The 15,024-nt window shown below is 44.7% G+C and overlaps 1 protein-coding gene across 2 annotated transcripts in view; it reads right to left on the bottom strand.

The window, feature by feature from the left end:
- HIF1A (hypoxia inducible factor 1 subunit alpha) overlaps window positions 1–12,868 on the bottom strand; it is a 33,893-nt gene extending 21,025 nt beyond the window's left edge. The window contains exon 1 of one of the 2 annotated variants that reach the window (XM_033061458.1): window positions 12,707–12,868. In XM_033061458.1, coding sequence (XP_032917349.1) covers window positions 12,707–12,741 — 35 coding nt within the window. In that variant the 5' untranslated portion in view covers window positions 12,742–12,868. Of the gene's footprint in view, window positions 1–1,000; window positions 2,036–12,706 lie in introns of those variants that run through there. The other variant, XM_033061459.2, reaches the window with a different exon arrangement.
- Between the last annotated feature and the right edge of the window lie 2,156 nt (window positions 12,869–15,024).

The following is a 15,024-nucleotide window of genomic DNA, read 5'->3' as shown; positions in this document are numbered from 1 at the left end:
CTTCCCCTGCTGTGCCACCCACAGCGGCCAAAACCTTGCTTAGTTTGTGCAGAAACATGGGTGTGACAATATCATGTTGGATGTTGGAAGCACGAATGCCTTGACACATGGAAGAAGTTTAATAATCCATGAAAAAGACAGAATAAGCCATCAGAATCTCTTTTACAATCACCTTCCTTTTTACCAACTTGATAAAACTGTATGCCATCCCCACCATCCTCTCCTTCTACTCCTGCCACTGCCAGCAGAGAAAAACTATTTATGTGTAATGAGAAACATTAATAGATTGACATAATAATAGTAATAAAGACCTTTGGAAAACTAACTTATGGGAATTACAGTTGTAAAAAACTCTGGACATACAATAGTCCCATTGATTCCTGTGAATATCCCTCAGAAGGGCAGCCTAAAATATCTGACAATATTTCCCCATATTTCAGATTTCTTCACATCGAATTTCTCTGTGCCAACAGATGTTCCTGTTGTAGTGATGGATATCTTGGTCTGAGAAGCTTGAGGCTCCTGACATACAGGTATATCTGGAAATAGCCATTACGAAAAGTCTGACCTTTAACAATACTGCAAAAATATTTCAGCTATTTAACCTGACTGATTAAATATTTATTACTGAAGACAGGCCTCAAGTACCTTTTTTCTTGGTGGAAAACTAAAGGTGGAGGTGAAAAAAAAAATCTTTATCTTTGTCCTCTTTCTTGGACCACAGATCTCACTGTAACTCTATTTTGCCAAGGTATTTCAAGGTAACTGTCGTGGTTTAACCCCAGCCCACAACTAAGTACCACAAAGCTGTTTGCTCACTACCTGTCCCACCCTTGTGGGATGGGGAGAAAAACTGCAGTGAAGGTAAAGCCCATGGGTCAACTTAAAAACAGTTTAAAAATGGGAACAAAATAGTAACTGCAATGACGAGGGACACAACATAAAGAAAGAAACAAGACTCAAGACAGACAAGTGATGCTCAATGCAATTGCTCACCCACCCTGTGAGTGATGTCCAGCCCATCCCAGAGCAGGGCTGGCACCTCCCAGGCAGCTCCCCCAGTTTACACACTGGCCATGACGCCCTGTGGTTTGGAATATCTCCTTGGTCAGTTCAGGTCAGCTGTCCTGGCTGTGTCCCCTCCTGCCTTCCTGTGCATCTCATCACTGGCACAGCACGGGAAACTGAGGAGTCCTAAACTCAGGGTAAGCACTGCTCAACAACAACTAAAACCTCAGTGTGCTGTCAGCATTATTCTCCAAAACAGCCCTGAACCAACTACCAGAAAGAAAATTAACTCCATCCCAGCTGAAACTGTAACAGTAGCACAAGCAATTCTGTTGCCTTATACAGATTCATCTTTATACCTTTGATTTTTTAGCTACTCATTCAACATCCCTTCACCTGCAAAACGTTCCTACAACAAAAAACCCAAGAGAATTACTGGAAGTAGATGGTTGCCATCCACCCAGATTCCTGCAGTTTTGTCACTGTTTCCTTTTCAACTGCAGACACTTTTAAGTTAAAACTCCCCTGGCTTTGGCAATCAAGCTGAGCACTTCAAGTCCACAGGTTTGTCAGGCTTGTGTGAATCACACAGGGCACTCAAGAGATGAAAACAGACTAATATCACAAGTTGGGATTTCAGCCCTTGTCTTTCTGACAGCCTAATGTTCTTGAAAATATTTTGGGTAGTTTCCAGATTTTTGCCAGGTTTTAGCACCCTTGGCAGCAGCCTTCAGCAGGAACAGTCAAAACTTCTCACAACCATTGAATTATTAATTACCAACTTAAACACTGCTCAAATTCAGCCTATAGTGCTTGCTGTTAAAAATTAATCCCAGAGTAAGATCATCAAGTGCTGCCAGCTGGAGAAGGGGATGTTGGAACCAACCGGGGCTGCCTGAGTGGCAGTGTCTCCTCTCCCTTTTACTATGTGTTTCCCTTCTAGAAAGGCTACTACTATAGATAGATGTTTAAACTGTACAGCACAACAGTTGGCTATTTTTAGCTGCTATTTAAACCTAAGCTGTAACCAATCTGAGTAAAACCCAGCCATTTAAATAGGAAGATTAACTACCAGCTTCAAAGAGCGTTTCTTTAATGGTCAAATTAATAGGGAAAAGGTCTTTCACAAATGAGGTTTAATTACCAAGTGAAGTCATTGTTGCCTCAACACGGAAATGCCACCAAACTACAAAAAAAAAAAAAAAATCTTTACTATTGCAACTACTCTAAGCTCGGTTACAATTGCATAAAGTAAATAAAAAAATCACACATCAGCATGTACAGCTACTCACAATTTTCTGTGTAGTCAATTAAATGACACTGAATTCCTGTAAAGAAAATGTATATCCAAAGTGAATACTCTCTCGACCAGAGGGAAAGGAAGGGGATTTTAAACAGTGAGATGTGAAGTGCTACAAAATCAGTTTAAACAAATCATATCACTTCTCTTATCCATTCTTTTGGAACTGCCCCTGAGTAAATGATCTTCTTAGCAGAAATAGCATTCTGCAGAGAAGGAGCCAAGCTCCATTTAAAACAAACGCTAAACTTCAGAGCTGTATTGCAGGCTTCTGCTGTCAGTCTGGCATGGAAAAAAAACACCTCAGGAGCCTGAAGAGAACCTCAGCAGCCGAGTGGATTATGCATGCAATGAAAATATCAGAAATGCCAGTGCTGGACAGGAAATCGCATGCATTTGCAGGTCTCATTTTTCCTGCACAATTTCAGTGCCAGACATTCATTTCCATTTTGTATTTCTACCACTGGAATACAGAAGCAGAGAATCATAAGCACATTATCCATCAGAGCTCACTGAAAGTAGTTTCACTGACCCCTACAAACCCAATACCACTTCTTATATATAGAGATGTTTACATGCAATAGTTGAATAAAATCTGAGCTCCAAAAGATATTTGAGTCAGAGACCCAGAGCAAAAGGGTATTTCATGACCAGGACTCACTGCAGCTGAAGGATGTAACCCAGACTCCCACTCACTGCCTCAAATCATGATGAACAGAAATAGTTTTACAGCAAGAATATGCCCAACAGCCTTGAGAGCAAAGAGCACCAGCAGCAACCCAGGGCCACCAGTTGCAGATGTTAATATTGGCCTCTGCTTGAGTGTGCAACTCCTGACATCATGTCATACAAACCATGGGCCACAGCATCTCCCAAACAACACTTCATTCCCCACACCATCCCAAAGACCCCTCCACAGCAGATTCCTACAAGTGAGCCCCCAACTGCCTAAGTGCAGCCCAAATTTTTCATCTCCTTGATTGAAAACCTAATAAATAGACCAAAAAAACAAACAAATCAACACCCTGGAAAATACCACCAGTAACTGGTACATTTTGGTTGAAAATAATTAGATTAAAAATGGTCAATGGATAGAACTTAAAACATGTAGCAGTCAACTTTGTCTCCTTGTAGCTTTTAAAATCACCACATGGTGTTAAGCAAACTTGTATAAGGTGTACATAATATTAGATTAACAAAAAAAAAAAATAAATCAAGGCTTCCTTTATGTCACTTTGCTATGGTTACAGATTTTCTCCCATCCAAACTTAATAATAATCAGGTACATTTTACTTTACAGGTATTCTCAGTTCCCATGTAAAATAACTTGTGCACAGTTAATTAACCCAGGCTCGTCTTTCCTGATACAGGTTTTGAGAACATTCTAAAATATAAATATCTTCTGACAGAAATTCACATTTTTCTCTTTAGATTTGCTTTTTTTTCAACCAAGTGGCTTTGTATTTATCACATTATTTTTTCCTAAAGTTTCATAGAAATATCCAATGTAGGAAACAAGCAATCCTAACCAGCCTCAAATCTGATAAACCTTCCTGAACTTTAACTAGCTTTCAGCTCTGCCATGAATTGCCATAATTTGCCAGTAAAAGATTCAGATAATACTCCCATGGCAGGAACAATCTCTCCTCTCAGACTATAAAACTACTCTGGGAAACACCTGGCTTAGAAATTGAGTCATAAAAACTATATCCACTATAACACAGCTTCATTTTTTTCTTCATTACACCAAAAAAATTGCAAATATTAAAACACAGTAATATATATAGAAGTACAAGACATCAGGATGGTATTGGAACTTTAGAAAGTGGTCTCACATTTAAGGCTGAATTCATTCCTGTGATTGGTATAAAACTTGGTCACCTTTTCAGGCCCAGCCTAATTAAGCCAGGCATTTCTGGCAGCACAGCTGAACTGGACACAGGGGCAGCTCCTGGTTTGCAGCCATACCCTGCAGAACACCCAGAATAACCAGTTGTGTCCATGTGGAGTGTGCATGGCTCAGCCCTGGGCATGTCCCACCAACCCCTCTTACAACAGCCAGAGTGTGAGAACAAAGTTCTACTCTCCTGACTGCTGAATACACGATCACTTGGCTTTGCCACTGTTTGTAAGATCTGTGTTTTGTCCAGGCCTGCTAGCCATGATACCTGCTAAATTATTCCTCCGTGGAAAGAAAGCCCAGGCAAGCCCAGCACTCAGCACGGAGAAACTAAAACAGTGGAATGGCTCTGGCAACAACTTCATATGAAAAACTGGTTTATAATGAAATAGAGACCACTCAAATCCAGTTATCCAGGTATTTGGGGAGCTAAGGAGCTATCATCTTCAGTGAGGGGGGACAGAGCTGCAGTGTTAGCACCACCTATCCAGTCTGGAGACAAACATGGCCCAGAGTGGCAGGCAGCCCTGACAGCCCCGTTCCCTCTCCCTCCCAGCCCTGCAGTGACACACTTGTCTGTCCTGACCAGCAGCCCAGACTGTTCATCCCTCAGCAGGCAAACTTTTTCCAAATTGGCTGGGAGGGGCTCCTTCCTCCTATTGCAGCTCTGCAGAATTACTGCAGTCTCTCAGCTGCCAGTTCTCCATGAGCTTGGAGTTACAGCTTTGACCCACCTTGCTTTGACGTGATTTCCTTTTAAAGTATTATTGCTTTATGGCTGATTTTATTTACTAGTTCTTCTAATGTTATAGTCTTTGTGGAGAGTTCTTGTGAGGGAAAAAAAAAACCCCACACCCAAACCTCGTGTGTAATCAGAAGCATGTGATTACACAGAAGAAAGTCTTGCTCTTCATGAATTAATGAACATCACAGCCCACTAATCCAGCTCAGGAAAAGAACTCAGAAATTCCTTACATACAATATAAATGATTCAAAAGAGATTTAACTGCAGAAACTAACTTAACATCCAAGCAGAAACACCACCACTGTATGTAAACTATTAGAATTCATTCCTTTGTGAATTTCTTTCTAACACATCAAATTAAACCATTTTCTTTACATGAGGGTAGTTACAGGCACTTCCCATAGCCTGACTACCACCAAAACAAACCCCTAACTGATAAAACTCTAGCAAATCAGGAGAGCAAGCAGGCAGGTCAGCCTGGATTAGCTTCAGCAGCACAAATACTCTGAAAGCCACCAGCATTTGCAAAATGGGAGTGGGGAGAGGCAGCAAGAGGAGACTCTGTCAGCTCACCTAGAGAAGTCTTACAGTCACACCACAAAATCCATATAAACACCCATCCTACACACAAACCATATAAACACCCATCCTGCAGACAAATCACAGCACACAGGAGCCAGCAGCACAGCCTTAAAGGCTTGAACCGAGCACAGCACCACACTGACAAGATTATCCATCATTTGGATTTGGCCTTGAATTGACCTGAAACCCCAACTACCTCCCCACATAGAAAATGTGAATAAGAAGGGAAAAGAAAAGCTTAAATATTGTCATTTCTAATTTAGATCATGGTGAAGTGATTCTATCATGTCTTACTACACAGTGTAACTCACTCACAGTTTACCTTTGCATCATAACATACTGTTTTAAAATAACTACATGGTAGACAGTGGTGACATGTAAGAATTTTTTTTTCTTCAGCTATGCTATTTGGCTTTTCCCTTGAATATATTTTTTCCTTAATTAGTTGTGCTTTACCCTTCAGGATGAAAGATACATGGTAGTTAAAGTGTGTTATTACAGAAAAATCAGAGCTATTCAAAAGAGATATCTGAACATGGGCTTGACAGAACTAGACACTAAGTGCTCCCCTCCCTTCAGCCCTTCTGCTTTTGCTTCTACAAAGCTCACAAAAATGATGCAAAACATATCCCCAAGATATCTGTCAGGCTCTCAGCTAATGTTTTAGCAAAGAACTGGTCTACCTTTAGACAGATGCAGACTCTTGATAAAGTAATTTTAGTCTAAATAATGGCATTAAAATATATCTTCTGTTTTGTTCACTGCATTTGGTTTTCAAGACTGGAGGCTGGACATTTTCCCTCACTGCTTCCATCCAAGTTTCATCCCTTCACCTCAACTGCTTTCAGTTAACAGGGTATTTTGTAATCAAAGGTTTTAAGAACAGTGGGGGGGAAAGAGAACAGAAGTAAGAGATATCAAGTTTTATTTTTCTCTATGAATAAAGAACAAACAGACCCACTAAGCAGTCAAGAGAAACATTTACAACAACAGCTAGGACAGAAAGCCTGCAGCAATGTCAGCTCAGCATCCAATAGACTCAATAGGGTGCAAGGAAAAAAATCCTTTCTGAAGGACTGAGCACCAAAATTCCCATCTCCAGCTAAACCATTCCTTTCTTTAGTTTAGCTAGTGAAGGCTGCAGCCTTTCTATTTGATGTGGATTACTTTATGTCTTCCAAGGGAGGAGAGCAGGGAGCAAACATAAGGAGGTAAGCCTCTAGTAACTCCCTTTCTATCATAACGGCTCATTTACTATTCTCATTGGTGAGCAAAAACAAGGCTTGGCCTCAAATCCTTTTGCTTCTTGAAATGCACAATTTTTCATGAAGTGACATCAGTCTAGTTTTGGTTCAGGATTGACAATGAAAGAACACATTCTGGTAAACAAAACAGCTCATCTTTTTTTTGGTAGCATTTCCAGGATTATTACAATTGAGTCAAAAAGGTTATTAAATAAAGTTGCTTGGTAAAACCTTCCACTGCTGTAATTATAAACAGTGCTGCTGATTCAGTATCCTCAATTCTTCACTTAAAGTTCAGGCTCTATTTTAATCCAGTGAGTTAAAAGATTTGTTGTAACATTTCTCAAAATGCTTAAGGAGCATTTGTTTACAGCAAATCAAACAGAAGCTGCACAGTATCTCTGCTAACACACACACACAGTTTGTTATGCTTTGGTGTCTTCAAGGAACAACTAATGGACCATCTTGAAGCACCAGTTCTCCTCCAGTGCCAGCAAAGCCATTTTGAATTTCTTGGTACTAAAATATCTCCAGCTTTTAAAGGGCTGCATTTCTCTACAAGTCTCAGTGTTATCAGACTTCAATAGGAAGAAAGTACAGATTATGCACATGATGAAACTCCTCTTTATCAATGCACTTTCTCTGAAATCTCAAACCCAACCCCCAGGCTGGTATGAGCAGGCGTAGCTTCAACCAAAGCTGTGGCTCCACATCAAAGAACCCTGAAGTGTTCATCACTTACATAAACTGCATTCAAAAATACACATGCTGGCATGCATTCACTTCATTCCATGATTTCAGAATGTAATTTTCATAGAGATTTTTGTTCCAAGCTAAACAGCAGAGATCTCAGTAGAGAAAAATCTCAGTAGGCTTCGTGTTCAGAGGCAATTTGGAAACCTGCATCTTCCTTGAATGTCCAGTCATTTGTTAAAGTGCAAAGGCTCATCTCTCCTGGGCCATTTCTATAGTCCCCAGTGTCACCAAACCTCCTTGTGTCTCCCATTTCAGAGCAGTCCTCAGTGGAAAACTCAGATTCTCCTGCATTCTCTTCTACCCACTCTAATACCAACGAAGTTTCTCAGGAGAAGCTCAAAATGCTCAAACTTTCTCGAATTCAAAAGGGAAAAAAGGGTTGTTATAACATGAAAAGATGATTAAGGTCCAAGTTCTTTCCATGCATTACCTAGGTGGTTTTTCTGAGGCATGTGAACACCTGCCCATATAACTGTGCATGTGAAGATAAAAGGTGCAGTTGAGCCGATGACTTGTAATCTGGAACTTTCCTTCCCTTGCTCGGAACAGGTATGGGTTACTGTGCCTTCTTGTAAGGCTCTGGCAAGATTTGTTTTTGTTTTGAATCTGCTTGTTTTTTAAAGAACACATCTTGTAATTGAACTGGTATTTGCATCTCCTTGGAAGTAGCATCAGGAAAAGCCTGATGCTCTTGTATACCACCACTAAACCATGTGGGACTTTCCTCCTGGGTTTACTTAGCCATGCACACTCTACCAACCATGTAAAAATTACTTTGTTGGCACGTCCTAACACCAAAGCTCTTTGGGAATAAATTAATACTGCCAAATTCTCTTTGGTAGTACAAAAGAAAAAGAGGGTTTTCAAAAATCAGCAGCTTCTGTCATTCAATGTCCCCTTTAATATCAAAAATCTCATACAAGTCTACTTGAAATCCAGCATTCTAACAGAAATTGGTGCAATAATAGTACTGAGTGACATGAACACACCCAAAAATTCAATCCACTCTGTTATAGGTTCAACAAGAGTCCTCCAGGCTGGAAGCACACCAAAGGGAACATGTGCAATCTTAAGAGTTTTGGACTCACACTGCAACACCACTGACATTTGACAGTGTTATTAATATTTATTGACTAATTTTTTTCCTGCTTCACCATCAGCAATCAGAGCCTTGGAACCAGACACATAAACCCCGGGAATTATAGTTCAAGGACAGGGAGGAACAAAGGTCTGTGGCTGCTTGCACCACGGCCAGGGGAAACCAGCAGCTGTAGGTGAATCCATGTGTTCCACACGTGTCAGCAGCACGGTGTCCTCTGGCCTCTCTGGTGGTGGCAGTAAGAAGACAGCATGGCACTGCTTCTCAGCTCCTCAAGGCTCACAAAGGACGTGCCACCTTAGCCTAATCTAAGTAGGTCCTTGATGGGCACCTCTGATAAGAGAGAAACCATTCAGAAGATGGGGATGGCAATTAAATGAGAGAATAAAATCGATTATCCACTTCACACCTCCACCTTTAAACCAACAGTTGACTTAACAAGCTGATAAAAGTATCCTGCTACCTTTGTTTCCCCCCCACACCTTCCAAAAATGGTCCAGGATGTGCCTCCAGAGACGCCAGAAAGGAAAAGCATTTCAACAGAAGGCTGAATTGCTAGAAAAGCTTGAAAATGCTTCAAAGAAAAGCGTTACTATCACTTCACCCTGTTACAGACCCCCTGACAGCCTGGACCATCTGATCACAGCTGCACCAGCCCCCTTAGCTAAGTGTGGAGTGGTTGTTGGCATTTCAGGCACCCCAACCAAGGGACTCAGACTGCAGACTGGAGACACTGTGTTTTAAAGGGCAAAGCAAGCATGACTGTAAACAAAAACCAGAAAACCCTCCTGCTGCTTCCATCAGTTCACTGCCAAATTATCAGACCTTCACTGATAAATGGAACCAATGCACCAGCAGAGCAAAATTATGGAAAAATTCTGCAGCAGGCAAATCCTCCACAGCTATTCTTCCCTGATTTTCAGTGCCTTGATGCTGATGAGGACGGACAGTAGCACTATGCTGTCCCCTTCATCTTTACTGGGCACTGTAAAACCATTTCTGGTCATTTTTATTAAAAGGAAATCACAAAACTTTTCGTGTTTGAGGCAGTGCAAAGAACAGACAACAGAGGCAAGGCAAACAATCCAGAAAAATCCAGAAAGCAGTAAAACCACTTTCCATGAGCCAGAAACCACTCAGCCTTCCCCATACCTGTCGGGAGACTCTACAGGAGATTTACTGAAAGATTTCTCCTCTTCTTACACCCAGGTTATACAAAAGGGTTTTGTATTTATTTTCAACTCCAGCACTGGAGGCTCAGTTCCCCCAGCACTGAGAGAAATTAACAGACAAAAGCAGTGGCACGTACAATCCCAAAGACCTCACATAGGTTTAAGAAAACACAGGGGTAGCCACTGGCCCTCAGAGCCATCAGCACAGGATACAGGCTTCTCAAACAGATTCTGGAGCTGGATTTCAGTGGCAGAAATCCAGTAGAAAACCCCTGGTCTTCCAAATTATCCCTCTCAGACACTAAAAAATAAGTTTCAAGGCCCAACTCTGAGAAACTGAAAAGCTGAAGTTCCTCTCAAGGCACTCATGTCTGGATATTAAATTTCACTGGCTTACACCGTTTTTAGACCCAAGAATGAATAATCCAGAAATCACTTACCATTTTTATTTAGCACCTATAGCACTAAAAATACGTGTTTTATGCTATAAAGACTTATAGCATACTAGAAAAATGAATCTGGGTTACCTACCAGCTGCAAGGCGCTACAAAAGTAACGACTAACCCATAACCCTAAATGGCTCATTGACTGAAAAAGGCACCAGAATTCCTCAGCTAATAGTGAATATCATAGCACAGACCTGAGGAAAAGCTTTTCATTGCATCAGCCATCTGCACGCTGGAGTTTGTTAAAAGAACATTGGGAAAAAGCTCCTACTTCTCACCAAAAGCCTTCAGTTTGGCTCAAGTGAGAGCCGATGAGCAAACAAAGCTCTAAACAATTCTGTTTCACCCACTCCATGCACTGAAACGCTGTCCTTGCAGCACCTGGGGGAAAACCCAGGAGCACATCAAAGTGATACAACTACTGAAGAATGGCTAAAACCCAAATAATTCAATATCTAATCATGGCACTGAGACTTGATTTCTTAGGGAATCTTGACCCCTGAACATATATAAGACGCTTGGAATCACATCAGAAAATGGACTCAACAGATCAGTATAAAAATCCACACCTCCAGATACTGCGATAGCTAAATTTCACTTCAAAGATTGAGACATAAACTTGGTAAAATTCCATATTTTCTGACTCTCATAGCACATAATTAAGTAAACAACAAGCTTTACATTAACTATCAAGAGATAAACACTATCCACACACAAGCAGAGGGAGAGGCAAGGAATAAAAGGATCTTAACCCATGCCAAAATTGAGGTGTACTGTATATACAATTAGCCAAAGTTTTATCATCAAAGGTGATAAAGAACAGGACATAAAGGACTTCTCCCTTCAAGGTATTCTGAATATGAATGCTATCAATCCTAAACCCTTCAAAAACAACCCAGGTTTTTGAGAAATGCTTAATATTTCCATGAAGTTCTCTGCTGAGCTCATATCCTTCCTTTTTTGCTTAGCCATCTCCACTCAACTGCACATCCACAGCCCCAAGGATGAATGCACCACAGACACAGCTTTATGTTTTCCATTAAAACCCCACAACAGCAGCAATCTGAATATTCTTTTATAAGACATGTTCCCAACTTTGAACCTTGTGTGCAGGAAACAGAAAAGAGCAAATTCTCATTCTTAAGCCCTGCCTTTAGGAAGGAAGGATAAGCTTTGCATACTGATTCTTGCATTCTCAAGAAAGCAGATTACATCCAGGATAAGGAAATTGCAAAAAAAAAGAAAAAGTCCTCCAGCGGGGCAGAACGGTAAGTAAAAAATAACAAATGCTCAAGGGCAAAAGAAGAAAAAAAAAAAAAAAGAAAAAAAGAAACAAAAACCCCCAATAAGCAACAAAAAAAAGTATCAGTAAAGAACTCAAGTCTCAAACCCCTTCCTAGACCTGCCACTAAATTAGGGCAGCAGAGCAAAGCATGGATTAATCATTTTGGTTGCAACATTTTCTCCCGGGCTTCTCAAGAGCCATCAGCTCGGAGCAGAGAAGCCAAAGGCTGAGTGCCATCCCTGTTGGGATTTCAGCGCACCGAGAGCCGCTGGTGCCCCATCCCAGCGCGGCCAGGGCTCGAGGAGCCGGTGCTGTCCCGGTCCCTCCTCCCAGCTCAGCACAAAGCTCACCATCCATTTTACAAGCCGGCCAGGCTCCTTCCCGGCACAACTTACACGCTGTAACACTCAGGGCGCTTAACCTGCTCAGATGACCCTTGGATAGAAGGGCAGGCAGAGCTCATCTCGAATAATTAAACGCCGAGAAAAGGTATCGATATCCATATCAACAAACCTTCTGCAGATGGCGAATACGGCGATTAATCCCCCCACAAAGCCCCACCGCCGGGACCTGCTCACCCGAGCCCCCCGGCTCCTTAAACTTCACCGCCTAACAAAGGCTTTTAAGGCTTTTATTCCCCCCCACCTTCCCCTAATTTGCGCTTACAATCCTCGGTGAATTATTCATACTCCTCAACTCACATTGTCCACCCGCCACCCCCCCCACACTCCCCTTACACCTCCCCAACGCGGCTTTTGGGGATTTTTTAAATCTTTATATCTCCAGATTGCGAGCCGGCCCTTTTCCGCACAAAGCCGGGGCACGGCGGGCTCGGAGCGCGCCGAGCACGATCAATCCGTGCCCGCTCATTCCCCGGAGCGGAGCAGCCCCCGGCTCGCTCCCGGCACCGCGGCCCACACCGAGCGCTTCGCCCCCGGCCCCGCCGCCAGCCCCGAGCCCCGGCCCGCTCCCCCCGCCGACAAAATGGCGACGTGGACGAGAAGGAGAAGGAGCAATGGAAGAGCGGAGCGCTCCGCGGGCCGGGGGAGCAGGGGGAGGGCAGCGGGGAAGAGGGCGAGGAGGGGGCCGCGGTAACAAAGTGGAGGCCGGCGGGGGCCGGCAGCAGCGAGCGGGGGGGAGGCGGGGGGCGGGCGGCGCGGCATCGGTACCTCTTCTTGTCGGTGACGCCGCCGGGGCTGTCCATGGCGGCGGGATGGCTTCTCCTCCCGCCGGCTCCCTGGATGCGAGGCGGCCGCGGCTCCGATGGGCGCCACGGGGCGCGGGGAGATGGCGGCGCTGGCCGGGTCTGGGGCCGCGCGGGCTCAGAGCATCGGGGCACAGGCTGCGGGAGGTGCGGGCGCGGCAGCGGCGGCGGGGGCGGCGCGGGGCCCGCGCTGCGCCAGTGAGGAGCGGCGGCGCGGCCCGGCCCCTGCGCGCGGGGTCAGCTGAGCGCTCAGCTGGGCGGGGGCCGCCGCCTCACGTGCGGCGCTGCGTGCGGGGCGGGCCCGGGCCCGGCCGGCCCCACACCGGCCCCACAACGCCCGCCCGCCGGCGGGGTTCACCCGGCATGGCCCCACACCATCCCCACACCATCCCCGCTCGGCCCGCTCGCTGCCGCGCCGAGCGTATCCTGCCACAAATCGCACCCCCGTGGGCACGGTGCGACGAGTTAGTCCTTTATTTCCTTTTCTTTTCATTTCTCGCATAACTTTGTTCAGTCCCTGTCTCCGCTGCCTCTCCCAAAGGTATCGTAGTACAATGAAAACCCAGGACGTTTAGTCTCATGGAATCTTCGAGGTTGGAAGAGACCTTTAAGGTCATCCAGTCCAAGCATTCACCTGGCACTGCTCCTCTAGCCCCTAAACCACATCTCCCAGCGCCTCTTAAACATCTCCAGGTCCGGTGAATCCCACACAGCCTGTTCCAATGCCTGGCCACCCTAACAGTGAAATTTTTATTTTCATTTTTTATTCTAATCTGAATGTCCCCTGTCTTGCCTTAAGGGCATGTCCTCCTGTCCTCTCACTGCAGCCACGACAGCAGAGACCTCCCTACAACCTCTTCTCTGTGAGTTTTAGACAGTGATGAAGCCTCTCCTGAGCTTCCTCTTCTCCAGACGAAGCAAACCCAGCTCCCGCAGCCACTCCTCACAGGACATGTATTCCAGCCCATTTCCAGTTAAAGGGTTCAGAACCTCACATTAATTAAAGGGAACAGTCAGCTCCACGGCCGGGCAGCCCAGAAGGGGACCCGACAGGTAATTAAGCACATTTCGAGCAAGTTTTACAACTTCCCAAACCCGACAGCAGAGCCAAGAGGCTGGACCAGGGCTGTACCGGGGCACTGCTGACCCCTCTGCCTTCCCTGCTACCCACCCAGGCTGGCACACATCCAATGCCATCATCCCACTGCCTGCATCCAATTTTCCTCTCCCTGCTCCCCCCATGGCAAGCCTGGCCTCAGGCACTGCTCATCTGAGAGCCCCAGGGTCTCCTGCTAACCTTGGAGGCTCAGCAGGAGAGGCTGGACAGGGAACACCTGGGCACTGAACACCATGGCCTCTTGGATTAGGAGCCAGGATACAGCCGTGAGGGAGCAAGGAGAGGAAAACTGGGGGCAGAGCCCTCACATTTAAAGTTAAAAGCCTTGTCTCTGCACCCTTAGCTCAGGGTCGTGTGCGTGAGCACTCTAGGGAGGCAGGAAAGGCACAGTTCCACCTGGAGTGACCCCACAGAGCTCAGGGGTTCCTTTGCATTTTGTGGGCTCCCACTAGCAAGGACTTCAAATGACCATCTGGAGCTGAACCTTACGAGACTACTCAGTTTGCAGCTCAGCAGTAATGATACCTTTAAAAAAAAGCAGCTTTGACAGGCATAAGTGACATTCTTTAGCTGCTGTGTGCATGTGTGGTGACATAAGAAACACCTGCAGGGCAAAGTGATGGTCTTTCAGTACTGCACCTTCCTAACACTTCTGCTGTGGATTTTCAGCTTCCAGGTAACAAGCAGTTGTTTTTGGCATACAGTCATGGGTGTTCTGTGTTTGGGGGGGTTGTTTGTTTTTCTATTTAGCAGAAGAAAAAGCAGTGACTGTGACATTTGTTAGCAATCACAAGGAGTTCCTGTATGAAATGGATTGCTTCTGCCCACAGCAGTTAGATACACAGAAGAGGCACAGGTGCTTCTGCCTCCTTTTATTCCTTCAAGGTTTTCCATCCAAACACGGACCAAGCCCAGTTCTACTTTACTTATGAGCTGTGACAACACAATAGCCGGTGGCAGCGTGGCTGTGAACTACTGATATTTCTGTTGTTCTGTGCTCAGTGGAGCCTCGAGAAGAAAAACAATCTAAGCAAGAGCCAAGCTCAAGTGTCTTGCATAAGTATCAAGATGCCCTCCCCAAGGGCTCACAGACAACTTTATCTTTCAAAATGAGGTTTAGGCAGCTCAACATAGGAAGAAGTTCAGTTGTGCACTGCAGCTGTGCA

Source organism: Catharus ustulatus, chromosome 6 (genome assembly GCF_009819885.2).
Source record: "Catharus ustulatus isolate bCatUst1 chromosome 6, bCatUst1.pri.v2, whole genome shotgun sequence".
NCBI lineage: Eukaryota > Metazoa > Chordata > Aves > Passeriformes > Turdidae > Catharus > Catharus ustulatus.
Note: the sequence above shows the minus strand (reverse complement) of the source record. Positions and strands in the feature narration are given on the sequence as shown.